Genomic DNA, 13,359 nt, shown 5'->3' on the forward strand with positions numbered 1-13,359 from the left:
AATATCTAATTTTTTTTTCTCTAAAGTGTAGAAATTGTAAATTCTGGTGTTCATTGAAGAACCATGTTATGATAGTACATTCGGAAAACGGATATTGGAGTAATATCAGTTAAATAGAGTATCTGATTGCCTTAAATCAAACTGAGATAAGTATTCTTTAAGCATGGTTATTGAGTATTTAGTAACAACAGATTTTGATTTTAATAAAATTTTGTCTAAGGGCATAATCAAAGCATGGCTGGGAACTTCCTTTATAAATGCAGTAAAAACGAAAAGCTTTTGATCTGTAGGGCTTGGAAAGGTAGTTACGGTCTGATTTACAGAACTTAAAGAATTGAATAAATTTATAATTCGAGTCTCGGGTAGTGTAACTTGTGTATGCTTTTTAAGAACAATCCTGGCATCATTTTCAGTAATATTCTTTTTGCAAATATTTTCTTGAGGAATAATTAAATCAACTTGTCCAACTGAAATATAGGGTTTTTCTTCTACTATAGCCATAAGTTGATCATTAACTTTTACCAGAGGGATAACTGCAATTTTATTCCCAATTAAATATAATATTCGAGGGATAGAATGATTCTTATACGTAGTAAGTGTACTTAACTTAATAAATATCGGGTCATTATCAGTTTTATCGAAATTCACTTCATCAATTTGAATTTGCTGAACTTTAAAATCTGAATTCATTGATTGTAGCCAACCATTAAACAATACTGAGTTGACCACTTTGTCCTTAAACAGTCCTGTTAATTCAAAGTTATATTGGCCATTGTTCATCGATAAAAATATGACGAAAAAATTCATAATAATCGGCAATATATAAAATATTATTGAAATTTCATCCAAAAACAATGATATTAATTACTCTTATGTAACCTGGAAATTGAATCATGTGTTAATTTTTTCATAATTTGCGATGTTTGCTTTGCTTTTTGCTGCAAGTGTCTCCAGAATGGCTCGCCGCCCGGCCATCATTCAGGAATCAATGTCAAATGGATTCTCATGTGATATTTGCACAATTCTTGTCGACAAGATTGAGGATTTACTTAAAGATCAAAAGACCGAGCAAGAAATAGCAGATGAGCTTTCTCAGTACTGCTCTATATTAGGTACGAAATACCAGTCAAACTGTGTGAAACTCGTTCAGCAATACTTACCACTTATAATGATTTACTTGGAGAAAGGTATAGAGCATGCACAAATATGTACTAAACTTGGATATTGTGACTCCATGATCCAGGCCCGCAATGTACAAGTCACCGCATGCGACATGTGCACAAAAGTTGTTGGAACAATTGAAGAACTTCTTAAGAATAGTTATGCTGAAGCCGAGATTGCTGCATACATTGCACAACTTTGCGATACAATCCCATTCCCAGTTTCTACCCTCTGCCAGGTCATTGTTGAAAAGTACATTCCAATCATCATCAAATGGCTCGAATCCGGAATGGAGCATGCCGATATTTGCACCAAGCTTGGCTTCTGTTCAACACAAGGAGTTACTGTTGTTAATGGAGGCGGCTGCGACATGTGCACAAAAGTTGTTGGAACAATTGAAGAACTTCTTAAGAATAGTTATGCTGAAGCCGAGATTGCTGCATACATTGCACAACTTTGCGATACAATCCCATTCCCAGTTTCTACCCTCTGCCAGGTCATTGTTGAAAAGTACATTCCAATCATCATCAAATGGCTCGAATCCGGAATGGAGCATGCCGATATTTGCACCAAGCTTGGTTTCTGTTCAAAATCTATTGTTGCCAAACCAGATAACGGTCTTACTTGCGATGTTTGCAAGAAGATTATTGCTCAAGTCAAAAGGTGTCTTGATGACCAAAAGGTCGAAAGTGAAATAAGAGAATACTTAGACTCTCTTTGTGAAACACTCCCAGTCCCATACAGTACACTTTGTAAGAGTGTTGTTGATGATCACCTTGTCGAAATAATAAAGTGCATTGAAGCAGGAATGGACCATCTTCAAATTTGTGCCAAGCTCGGATATTGTGCAACAAAATCTAAAGCAAGACGCCCAACAATATGAATAAACACGCCATTCTAGCATTATAATTAGGAAAAATTTATTTCAAATTCTATACGAGGGAAATACTGAATGAAACAGTGCAAAAGTTCATAAACTTGTTAATTAATGACTCTTCTTGAAATGTAAATTTTCAAATCATCGAATTATCATAACTCCTCGTCAATATTTACTAATTTAGATCATATCTGTGAACAATGTAATCCATTTGTTATAAAATTGCATCTTATTTGGTATGATATTTGTGATCAAAAATATATGTATAAAATAAACATATAACTCATCATATCATATGCAGTTAAATAAATGTGCAATACTCATTCGGTTCTATGTCATTGTTGCAAATTTCAAAAAAAATTCAAAAAAAGAAAATGAATATCAATTTTTTAATTTTTCACATGAAAAAATAGATTATGAATATTTTTTGGAAAACAAACATGTTGTATTATTATCCAAACTTTGATGTTCAATCCTTTTGAAAAAAAAGGGTAGTGGGGCTTCCAGGCGCGTTGCGCCCTCTAGCCCATAAGAAATTTTGCCCAAGACCCAAGAGGAGGACCGAACCCCAGCCGACCAGCCGGTGACAAAACCAAAACCGTTGTTATTTACATCATATTAATGGTGTCACTTTTTAAATGTCACTTTTGTGTCACTTTTCACAAATTATATATGTTTTCATGTTTTGTCACTTTTCTATCACTTTTCGGGTAAAAACAGTTTTATTATTATATATAAATGAATTTTACAAAACCGCCGTTACCGTTCTTTGGAATTAAGAGTAGATGTAAAGATATTATATTGAGAGAACTTAAGAAACTACCGAATGGTCTAACATTTGTAGATTTGTTCGGTGGAAGTTTCTATATATCCCATTTATGTCATACCGTATTTCCTGACTCAAAGATTATATGCAATGACTTCGACAACTATATGAACCGTCTCAAACATATTCCAGACACAAACAATATATTGAAAGAGTTAAAAGAAAAGATACCTATAGGTAAGATGGAACGTATACATTAGATAGAGAAAAATATTGTGAGAGAGGTTTTGAAAAAAGCAGAATATATAGACTGGGATAGTATATCTGCTAGACTATTATATAGTGGTTCTATAAGAGTTCATGACATTGAAACACTTATGTCAAACGTTTTATATCTTAACTATACAAATGTTTCAAAGAGGACATAGAAAAATATATTGAGGGTATAGAGTTTGTGAGATGTCATTGGACAGAGTTGTATGAAAAATATAAAGACAAGGAAAATGTTTTCTTTATAGTGGACCCGCCGTTCTATAACACATGGGATTTTCAATACCAAGTAGACTGGACTTTGAGAGACTCTTTAGAAACTTTAGACGTTATACATAACCATCCATGCTTTTACTTTACATCCGATAAAAGTGGTTTGGAAACCGTTATGAGATGGTTAGAGGACATACATGACTATGAGTTTATATATGACAAGATAGAATATGAGAGAGGTCCTATAAACCGGAGAAAGTGTCACAATAAAGAAATTTTATTAGTAAGTAAATGTGGTTTGAAATAGGACTACTTGTTTTAGGTTTTTTCCATTGTGTCATTTATTTATTTGACGTGGCAGAAAAGTACAGAGAATATGAAGATGAACCAATGCCTGCAAATGTTCAGCATATGTACTCGTAAGAGATATTTTTATCTAATATTAAAATGCAAGGAGTAGATGCGCAAGGTCAACCAAATGTTGCACAGCTTGGAGCACATAACCCTGAAAATATTCCAAATGAAGTCAGAATACAAACTGCATTGGCAAACTATGGTCAAGTGCCAACAGATGTTCAAATGCAAACTGCCATGTCAAATGACGCTGCGTTAGGTTTGCCACCATGGTATGCAAATATGAGATGGAAAGAGTTTTATACAAACCCTGAAGAGGGATATAAACAACTTTATGCAGATGACGCGAACACAGGAGTTGACCCAGAATATGTTTTCTACCAGAGGAGAAACAGAATGTATGAGCTCCAGTTAAAGAATGCTATGGAACTCAACAGGAAACGTAAGAGACTAGGCGGACATTAGATTTTTACATATAGTAAAATGGGTTTCTTCAGTAAGATAGGAAACTTCTTTCGAAATGTTGGAAGAGGTATATGGAATGGAATAAAATCTGTCAGAAGAGGAGTATGGAACGGTGTCAAAAATATTGGTAAAAGAGTAGGTCAGTTTGTTGGTATTATACCTAAAGACCCTGAACCAGAAGAACAAGCTCCTGTTATACAACAGCCTGAACCTGCACCACAGTCAAGTTGGCAACCACAACCGGTATATTAAAATTATATTTTTACCGTTCGATAGTGTTGTATATGAAACTAAGTTCTAAGTAAAACGCATGGTATAATGGAATTATTCTTTTTCTTCCATCTGTAGTAAACCATACTTGAAAGTCTGAAATACTTCCACTTGGTGGTTCGTATAACTTTGTAGGTTTTTCGTAAAAGTCATTTGCCAAGCATAAGAAAGAGTTTTGGGCGCCAGAAAATGAAGCATGAACAATAATAGCATCTGGGTCGAAAACATCTTTAAATAAATATGGTTCATCTCTTGCATATCGACTGTAGATATTTGCTAAAGGAGGTTCAACTTTCTGATTTAACATTCTTTGCAAATAATACCATGACATTGCAGTGAATTCTATATATTTGTTCGTCTTTATTTGGATTGTCTTCGTAGATTTGAAATGACACTTGTGAATTTTGTTTGTCATATACAATTCTCACATAAAGTTGCTATCGGTATTCGCATATTCATCAGCATATTTTGCATAACATGAATTTATTTTATCTTCTATATTTTTAATGCAGTCTGTAGAGAAGATGAGAGGTCAACTTGTGTATTAGCTCAATTTCTTCCCACATTTTTCGTTGCCCTTCAGATGTATAATCTATATGAGACCTTACAATAAATGGAAAACTTTTATCTTCTACAGACACAAACTTTATTCTTCGAAAGCCAATAGCTTTTGTGACAGATGGGTCTCTTAACCATCTTAATGGGTAGTCAAAACGATAGCCTTCATGCTTTACGGTATCTGTCTCAAACTGTTGACCGACATTAGTAAAAAGTTCATCTAATGGTTTAGTTGTAACAACTCTAGAATTTTCTTTTTAGGAGTAAACACTGGCTTAGACTCTAATAGCTTTTTACCCAATTTACCTTGAACTTCTACAACTTTAGACTCATAATATTCATAGTCGTCTGTCTTCTTTGGTTCATAAGGTATAACAAGTTTGTATGCTTTGCCTTCTTTAAGGTTTGAGAACCTTCTGTCAAAACTTTCTATGACTGTTAACAAACCTTCTATGTCTAAGTCTTCAAATTTCGCACCATTTTTAGTCACAATAGCAAACTTAACTGGTTCGATGTTCCAAACTTTGCTGAATGAAGACTTTTCAAAATGGTAGAAGTAAACATTCAAATATGTGAATGGGCCTAGTTCTTCTTTAAGTCCTGACATGTACTTATTTACTGAGATGAATTTTGCCATCTTTTTCTATCGGATAAAAAATATTTTTTTAAAATTTACTCAGAAAAAATTTTCTTTGTATATACACCATTCTGAACATCTAAAAGACTTTTGACATTTGCCAAGAATGTACGTTTAGAAGCTGCCATATAACCATATTCTTGACAATATTGTTTATAATCATCATATAAAGACCTTTCATCTAATGACACAAAGTCAGTTTCATCTACGAACAGTTCATATACACTCTTGTTTGCTTCTAACAATGTTTGTCTCTCTTCGGTATGTGGAATTTGTCTTGGATTGAAGTTAGAAATATCTAATGTCATGAAATATGAGAACAAGTGGTTGTAAAAGTCAGATGTCAAAGTTTCTGCTAAGTCGTCAAAATATTCTGTATCTTGCATATGAGAATCTGACGTTCTGACAACTACATATCTTCTGTCAGAACTTTCTAACTTCATCGGAACAGCATTGTTTGAAACCATAATGAAGTTTGCAACATTTTCACAAACTCTTTGGTCTTTATACTTTCTTTCAACAACTCCAACTTTGTCTGTTATAAGACTCTTCAAAGCATCTGAGTTCAAAACTTTTGTTGTATCTATACTTTGAAGTTCATTGCAAACTATAAGTTTCATATTCTCTATTGAGGAGTTAAACTTGCCACAGATGTTTTCTAAGTTTGTCATATTAGGGTTCGAATAACCTTCTAAACAGTTTGCATAAGATATCTGTAAAGAATGTGTTCTTACCTGTTCCTTGTTTTCCAATTATAATGAGAGCAGTTTCATTTTTAGCACTTGGATGTTGTAAGATGTTTGCAAACCAACATAAGATATACTCATAAACTTTTTCGTTTCCATTGCATATAATTTCTTTGACATGGTCTAACCAAGCTTCTATAATATTTTCTTTCCATTCTACTTGTTCATATTTATATCCAGTGAAGATAGAATAGAAGTTTGGAGAAGGTGTATAAAACTTTATACCACGAACTGAAAAATCTTCAAGTTTTGACAATAAGATATCCCAAGCATCTAACATCTTCATGCCAACTTGTACGACTTTTATTTTCTTAAGTTTCTGTTTACATTCTTGTTCTGAAACTATTGTCGCTCTTGGTTTGTTAAAGACTACATCCCATTCTTTCATAACATAACATTCTGGGGCAGAGTCGACATAAATGACTAAACGTTTCAAATTCTCGACTGCTTTGTTATAGTCTCTAAATGGACACATATTTCTGAATGCTTGGAAGTCATAAAATCTGAAACATCTATTCTGTACATTTTATAAGAATAAAAAATATTATTTTTTATTCTTGACTTTGTTGTTCCATTTGTTGCATTTGTTGTTCTTGAGCTATTTGTTGTTGAAGTTGTTCTTGTAATACAATACTTTCACCAGTTGCATCTTCCAATTCGAAACTTTCTGCCGCATTGACAAATACATAGGACATAAAAGTTTTACAGGAACAAAGTTTGCGTCAAACTAATGTCAACGTTATACTTGCCAAAGTGTTTGAGTTCACTAAGGTTGAAAATTCTGCATTCGAATGAACAATAGGCAAACCAGCAGAGAAAGTATTGTTTATACGCATAAGTATCTTTTGGTTCATAATAGTTTCTGTCGAACATTCGAATAACACTTTGAACCTAAGTTTGAAACAATATATAAGATTGGTGTGCTTAATGTCAATGGAATAGACAAACCTTGTATGACACCTTTTCCTGTTATAGGAAACTGTTGTAGTAAAAACCAGAAATAAGTTTTGTATTATAGCTCATATCGTTTATAGTAAACTCAGTCGGACATCCAAACATAATGAAACCTGCTCTAGTTGCAGCACATGTTACACCCGTACTTAAAGTATTAAATAAGTCAACAAAACCTGTTGGTGGTATATCTGAGTAAGTATCTTCAAAGGAGTATTTTTACCATTCACAACAATAAAGTCTTCTGGGTGTCAAAAGAGCAAAACAGGCTTTAGTCGTCATTGTGTTTAAGGTTAGTTTACAATATCGTCCTTGAGGACTTTGTAAGTTTGTTGTTATAGAATTATATGACTCAGGGGTTTTAGTCGTAATAGTATAAACCATTATGTCTTCTGCCATTTACTTAGCAAATAAATTTTAATGAAATGTTGTGGTCGTCAAATATTTTTATAACGTCTGGGAAACTATATTTTAAGTTCAACGTTTCACCTCCTTTCATAACGTATATCTTGTCAATGGCATTATATGAAACACCACAGCAACTAATGTCGGGTTCTATTTCTTTGATGTTTATATCGTCTGCCTCTGTCAAAAGTTTCAATAGTTCTTTCAAAACTTCATGAGGTGCAATGACATATGAGTTCACTTTTACAGGGTTGTGTTCGACCAAGTTTAACATTATACTTAAAGCTTGACAATCTTCTCCTGATTTGAAGTTTGTCTTTCAGTTGTTGGTAGTCGTTTCGAATATCTGCAACAGAACTTAAGTCTCTGCTAACTTCAGGATATGTTGGTTCTTTTACAGGAACAATTGTTATACCATCTTCGTCTTCGTATGGTTTCCCCACTTCAACATCTCTGTCTTTGACATTGACAACAACACTTTGACTGTTTGTTTGAGTTGGTGAATTTAACTTCACATCTGCCACCGCCATTAAACCTTTTGAAACACTTATGCTTCTATTTTTCGGAAATGACATTTTACTTAGAATAAAAAGATGGACGTATTCGGATATCTTATTGAATTGAAGCAGAACAAAGTTATACTCACAAACAATACAAATATATTGACAGAATAGTTCTTTACACAAACAATGGAAAATGTTATAGAATAGCAGTCTTTGCTGAACCTAAATATTTTCATAAAGCAAAGAAAGTTGGTATAACTGAAATGGTGAAAGTTCTTGAAGCAGACAAAAATATAACTTCAAAACTGACCGATATTACTAAAGGAAAGTTATAATACAATATTATGTCAAAACTGGCGTACTGTCAATATTTGACGGAGAGAAGTCAGTTCAAGAACAACTTACTGACCTGCTGCCAAAATCTGCTCGATGGAAGCTGTCGTTATGCCAATCTTGAGGAGCCCCAGCAGGTTTCATCGAACGAATCTTCAAAAGAGCATCTTCCGTGAAAAGTGCTATTGTTTTGTAAACTTCTTTGGTCTCAATTCATCTGGACCGTCTCTGTCACCAGTATATTGTATTTGAACTGTACCAACAGTTGAAATACCACCCATAAAGTCTTCTGAGTCAGCAAATGGAATGCCAAGCCAAAAGTTTGAACGGTCTCCATTTGTATATTGAGTTTTTTGACCTCCTGTATGAGTCCATACTTTCACATTATGGCATAATAGAACTTTGCATTTCAGGTTAATAGTTGTTGTGAAGTTGTTGTTAAAGTTCATAGCATCTAATGTCAAGTTGTATGACCTCATATCCTCAATTGTAGAATATTCTTCTCTTGGATAATATTTGCCATCTATGTTATATGATATTTAATACCAGGGTTGTAGAAACAAGAATAGTCATTTATAGTTCGTCTGAACAGTACAAACATAGTATCTGCATGTTTCATTGCAGTTGTTAAAGCAATATCTGTTCTTGCACCTGCGGCTCCTGGATTTTGGTTTCCAACTTCACTTGCAAAGTCTTTGACAGATATTTGGTGTATAGGGAACATAAGTGGAACTGCAATATATTTGGCAGCTAAAGCATTTGAAATATCTGGGTCCAACATATAGACTGCAAGTCTGCTTTCTATTCTCTTGCATTCAAATTTTTCGCATGTGAACTTAACTGGGTCCCAAACAGTATTGTTGTCTGCTGTTCCTGAGAAGTAGTAGTTTACTTCAGTGTTGAGGTTTGAGAAACCAAAGTCTAAGTCAACTTTCTCTTTGCACCATTTTCCAAATGGTATGCTGGCAGCTCCACCAGCTGTATCTGTAATAGTGAATGGGTCTTGTGTTGGTGCAATGACTAAGTTATTTTTGCTTGGAGTAAGTTCGATAGAAATTTTTCCTGCCCAGTTTGGCAAGTATCTTAAAAACCTGAAGATGAGGAAAGATGACAAAGGAACTCTAAGTTTCAGTTTTACTTTGGTTACTGCTGCTGCATTGTCCAGAAAGGTTAACATAAACTCCTGGAACGTTAGGGTCAAGTCTTCTTATTTTCTCAATGGTGGCATACTGGTCTGTTTGTTCTCTAGCTTGTGGTTGTACTGAGTTTCTCAAAGCGAACCATTCATAGTTTGCCCATGTTACTGTTTGAACTAAGTCAGAGTTAGAATATATCTTATATCCCATGAAAACTTCTGGAGCATATTGGTATCCGACATAGAAAATTCCATTGCAACCTTTCTTGTCAGACAACTTGGCAGAAGGTTTTATTTCAATGTCTTGTTCCACGTATAAGAATGAGTTGTCAATAGAAATAATGTGAAACCTGTCGCAAGCAATATCTACTGTTGTTGAAGAACCTTCTCCAAACTCACCTACGTTTCCATAAGAAACAGCAGTTGTATATTCGTAAGTTCCAGGAACTATTTCTGACCTTCTAATGGCATTGTCGCATTCGTTATACCATTCGGAAACATTTCCGTTCATGGCATCCAAAACTGTTGGCGTTATATATTCTGAGCGGCGTACATTTTCATATGGGTAAAAATATAGAATAGTTGGATTTATATGTCATAATAGAACCCACTCGGACCAAGCTTTACTTTCTTCCTGACTGAGTTTTTAACTCTTCTTTTTCCTTCATTGCCACTACTTTCACTAGATGAAGTTACTTCTTCACTACTTTCACTTTGTTCTACTCTTCTCTTCTCTTTGGTGTCGCTTTTGGTAACTTGCCCTCTGCTTCAAGTTGTTGCATCTTTGCCTCATGTTCACCTAGTATGTTGTAAATTTCCCATGTCCTTTTTGCCTTTGGGCTCTGGTCGCCCATCTCAGGTAACCTATATCCTAGAAAGAGTTTGTCATAGTTTGTATTTGAGTCTTCGCGTATTGTTTGCATGACTCTTTCCTGAGTTTCCGGTTCAAGCTCTTCAAACAGAGCTTGTCCATATGGAATAAGCTCGTTTCCAAATATATGTTTTTGTAGCCATTCTGGTTTTCTTTCCATGTAACCAATAATATCTTTTGTGAATGGGAAAGCTTTTACCCAACGTTTCAGTCTTGCGTCATTTATTTCTGTAGTTGGTTTTATTTTGTCATGGAACATGTTTTTCAATACTAACATTTCATTTGGTACTGTCCATTTGAGTTTTCTTAAATATTCATCCCTTCTCATTTCATTGTCTGCAAAGTAAGTTTTTATGACATTTTGCAAACTTTCGTTTGCAAGGTCATGTACAATAGGTTCTCTTCCTTCTCTCTCCCTAACTTTTTTCTAAACTCTTCACCAAATATACCATCTCTATGGTTCTGTGTAGTTCTTTGAGATAAATGTTCTAGAACGTCAGGTGTTATATTTCCATCAGCCATGTTCATTTCATACTGGTCCAAAATATCTGCATCTTTCATATCTTTCAATGGCATTAAAGCCGCGCTGAAAATACCCGTTATATCTGGTTCACCATTCACTTCCATTGCGTCTACAACTTCTTGGAATTGAGGTTGTAAGTTTATGAACCACCTATCCGGATTAGCTTTATGACCCCATCTCATTGTAGTTCCATAGTCTGCAGAAACAAAAGTAGGTTTGTTTCCATATTGGTTAGGTTCTGAATGAACTTTAAACAATGTTTCATTTCTATATGTTTTGTTGAAATTTAACCTTTTATTTTCACCGAGTTCAGCCAAAGATTGAACGTTATATGGTCGTAAGTAAAAAGGATTATTGTATTTGCGTCCATTTTCTTTCAGTACTTCCATTCTATGCTGAATATTTTCATCTGATGTTGGAGTCTTTTGTATGTCGGTGAACATTTTTCGATATTGTTCTACTATGTCAGCCGAATTTTTCTTAGACTCTTGGAAAGATTCCATATTCACCTCATACTCTTGTTGAGGGTCAAGATTTTTCGGCTGTTCCAAATCTTCATCTAGTTCTGTGAAGTTAGTTTCCAAAGGAGGGACTTGTTCGTTTCCTTCAGGCTCTTCTAGCTGTTGTTGCTGAACTATTTCTTCCATGTCTGGTTGTATCTGAACTTCTTCCTGTTGAGTTTCTTGTACCTCATCTGCTGGCATTTCATATATTCCGAGACCGTTTTTAACAAGTTCCCTATCTAAGTCATCCGAACTCATAAACCTTTCTTCTTTCGTTCCGTCTCTATTTTTTACGCGTTTCATGAAGAGAGTTGAATTATCATTTAGCTCTGACATCAAATATCTCGGAGTAAATTCATTCATGTCATTTGGATGATATGCTATTAAATCATATCCCTTTGCGAGCTTGTATTTTCCAGGTTTGAGATTATATCCGATTTGATGCTGAACCATAAAGCTAAATAGGTAGTTAGTATCCCTATCTTGGGTACGGCGGCACTGCGTTCCACCTTACCCAAGATAACAGTTTGACACTTTACAAAACCACTAACGTATATTTTACAACACAAACGACAACACTAACTTAACCTTAAATATTTACAAAGCCGCCAATCACTTCACCTCACTAACATTTTCGCTAACGACTTCACTAATGAAAAAATAAACGTTCTCACTAACGTTCCCACTAATGTTCTCATTTACAAAAGTATTGCAGCGCTTCCCATTGCTGTGCTTCACACAATAGTTCATATTCTTCAGTATCGCTGCTGTCACTCCAATCGTCAGAGTCAAAATCACTGTCAAAATAAATGTATGTAAGTTTTGACAAAGCTAATGAAACACGCTTACCGTTTGTATCTATTGCTTTTATATATCTCCCATTATGTTTGTTGTCGTAAACGCTCAAACTAACTTTACCCTTTCTCCCTCGTATCTGATAGAATGTATTTTCACGAGGAACAAAGAACAAATTCTTGAACTCATGACCGTTGTAGTTTGTTATCTCAATAGTTTTCGTCATTTATATAAAAATAAAATAAAAAATAAAATAAAAAATAAACTTAAAAATTAATGATATCACCACCCTCACACGTATGAAAACATAGCACAAAAATAGATTTAGGTGAAGTGGTGAGATCTCACCTCTTTTTTCACCTCTTTTTTCACCCTGTTGAATTCATTGCTTTATAACTCTCTTCCTTGGTTTCTTTTTAGTTGCTTTCTTCACGTCTGTCTCCAACTTGACTGTCTTTCTTCTTCGGCCGTAATGATACCAGTTACTTCCACCAGTCAATGGGTCAAATGGTCGTTCATAAGGGTTTCCATACATTCCATAAGGCCCATACGGAAGAACTACTGGTGGAGAAGAAACATTTTCTTTAGTTCCATCGACTCTATTTAAATGCATTGTTTCACCTTTCATCTGGTCATTAAAGTCTTTTGCGTGTTTTGCAAACTCATCGTCCTTTCCTAAAGCATTTTCTGACTCAGTCGCAACCAAATTGGATGCTTTATTTATGAGCCCTATTTTATTTAATCTTAACTTCTTTGCAACCCAGCCTCCAATCTTCCCTTTATTTGCATCTAATGTCTTCGAAACCCTTCCTCCACTCATTTTATTTACTGCGTCATAAGCTCCAAGTGCTTTTGCTCCAAATGCTAATGCTTTTGTTCCCATTGCGCCTAAAGCTGCCCAAGCTACCATTTACACCATATTAAAATCATCTCTCTTCAATATTATCTCATAAAAGTTCTCGTTACTGGAGAAAGTCAATGAAACATAAGCGTTCTCACGGGCTTCGCCCTCACCGCTTTGCG

General features: G+C 34.7%; 4 protein-coding genes and 3 pseudogenes across 7 annotated transcripts, besides 3 other annotated features; 3 read left to right on the forward strand and 4 right to left on the reverse strand.

The window, feature by feature from the left end:
- Positions 1-908: 908 nt before the first annotated feature.
- Positions 909-2,068, forward strand: TVAGG3_0189020 (ganglioside GM2 binding; the record flags this gene model as incomplete). The annotated part of the gene is made up of 1 exon (XM_001306623.2): positions 920-2,044. One exon carries the CDS (start codon positions 920-922, stop codon positions 2,042-2,044), a length of 1,125 nt encoding a protein of 374 aa, XP_001306624.1.
- A 1,666-nt stretch (positions 2,069-3,734) lies between these two features.
- On the forward strand, positions 3,735-4,106 carry TVAGG3_0189030 (uncharacterized protein; the record flags this gene model as incomplete). The annotated part of the gene is made up of 1 exon (XM_001306624.2): positions 3,735-4,106. One exon carries the CDS (start codon positions 3,735-3,737, stop codon positions 4,104-4,106), a length of 372 nt encoding a protein of 123 aa, XP_001306625.2.
- An 18-nt stretch (positions 4,107-4,124) lies between these two features.
- TVAGG3_0189040 (serine threonine-protein phosphatase family) lies at positions 4,125-4,358 on the forward strand (the record flags this gene model as incomplete). The annotated part of the gene is made up of 1 exon (XM_001306625.2): positions 4,125-4,358. The coding sequence occupies one exon, from the start codon at positions 4,125-4,127 to the stop codon at positions 4,356-4,358; it is 234 nt and encodes a 77-aa protein (XP_001306626.2).
- Positions 4,359-4,360: 2 nt separating this feature from the next.
- On the reverse strand, positions 4,361-4,683 carry TVAGG3_0189050 (annotated as a pseudogene). Its single transcript has one exon. A coding segment is annotated over exon 1 (323 nt).
- A 501-nt stretch (positions 4,684-5,184) lies between these two features.
- Positions 5,185-9,644: a mobile genetic element.
- On the reverse strand, positions 5,607-6,842 carry TVAGG3_0189070 (annotated as a pseudogene). Its single transcript has one exon. A coding segment is annotated over exon 1 (1,236 nt).
- A 588-nt stretch (positions 9,645-10,232) lies between the features above and the next one.
- On the reverse strand, positions 10,233-11,994 carry TVAGG3_0189080 (annotated as a pseudogene). Its single transcript has one exon. A coding segment is annotated over exon 1 (1,762 nt).
- A 14-nt stretch (positions 11,995-12,008) lies between these two features.
- Positions 12,009-12,718: a terminal%2Cinverted (terminal inverted repeat of Maverick-1A transposon ID:TVAGG3_0189090).
- Positions 12,009-13,359: part of a mobile genetic element that runs on past the window's edge.
- On the reverse strand, positions 12,719-13,246 carry TVAGG3_0189100 (protein of unknown function, DUF4107 family; the record flags this gene model as incomplete). Its single annotated transcript, XM_001306627.1, has 1 exon — positions 12,719-13,246. The coding sequence occupies one exon, from the start codon at positions 13,244-13,246 to the stop codon at positions 12,719-12,721; it is 528 nt and encodes a 175-aa protein (XP_001306628.1).

The sequence above is a fragment of the Trichomonas vaginalis genome, chromosome IV (genome assembly GCF_026262505.1).
Source record: "Trichomonas vaginalis G3 chromosome IV, whole genome shotgun sequence".
In the NCBI taxonomy this organism is placed as follows: Eukaryota; Parabasalia; order Trichomonadida; family Trichomonadidae; genus Trichomonas; species Trichomonas vaginalis.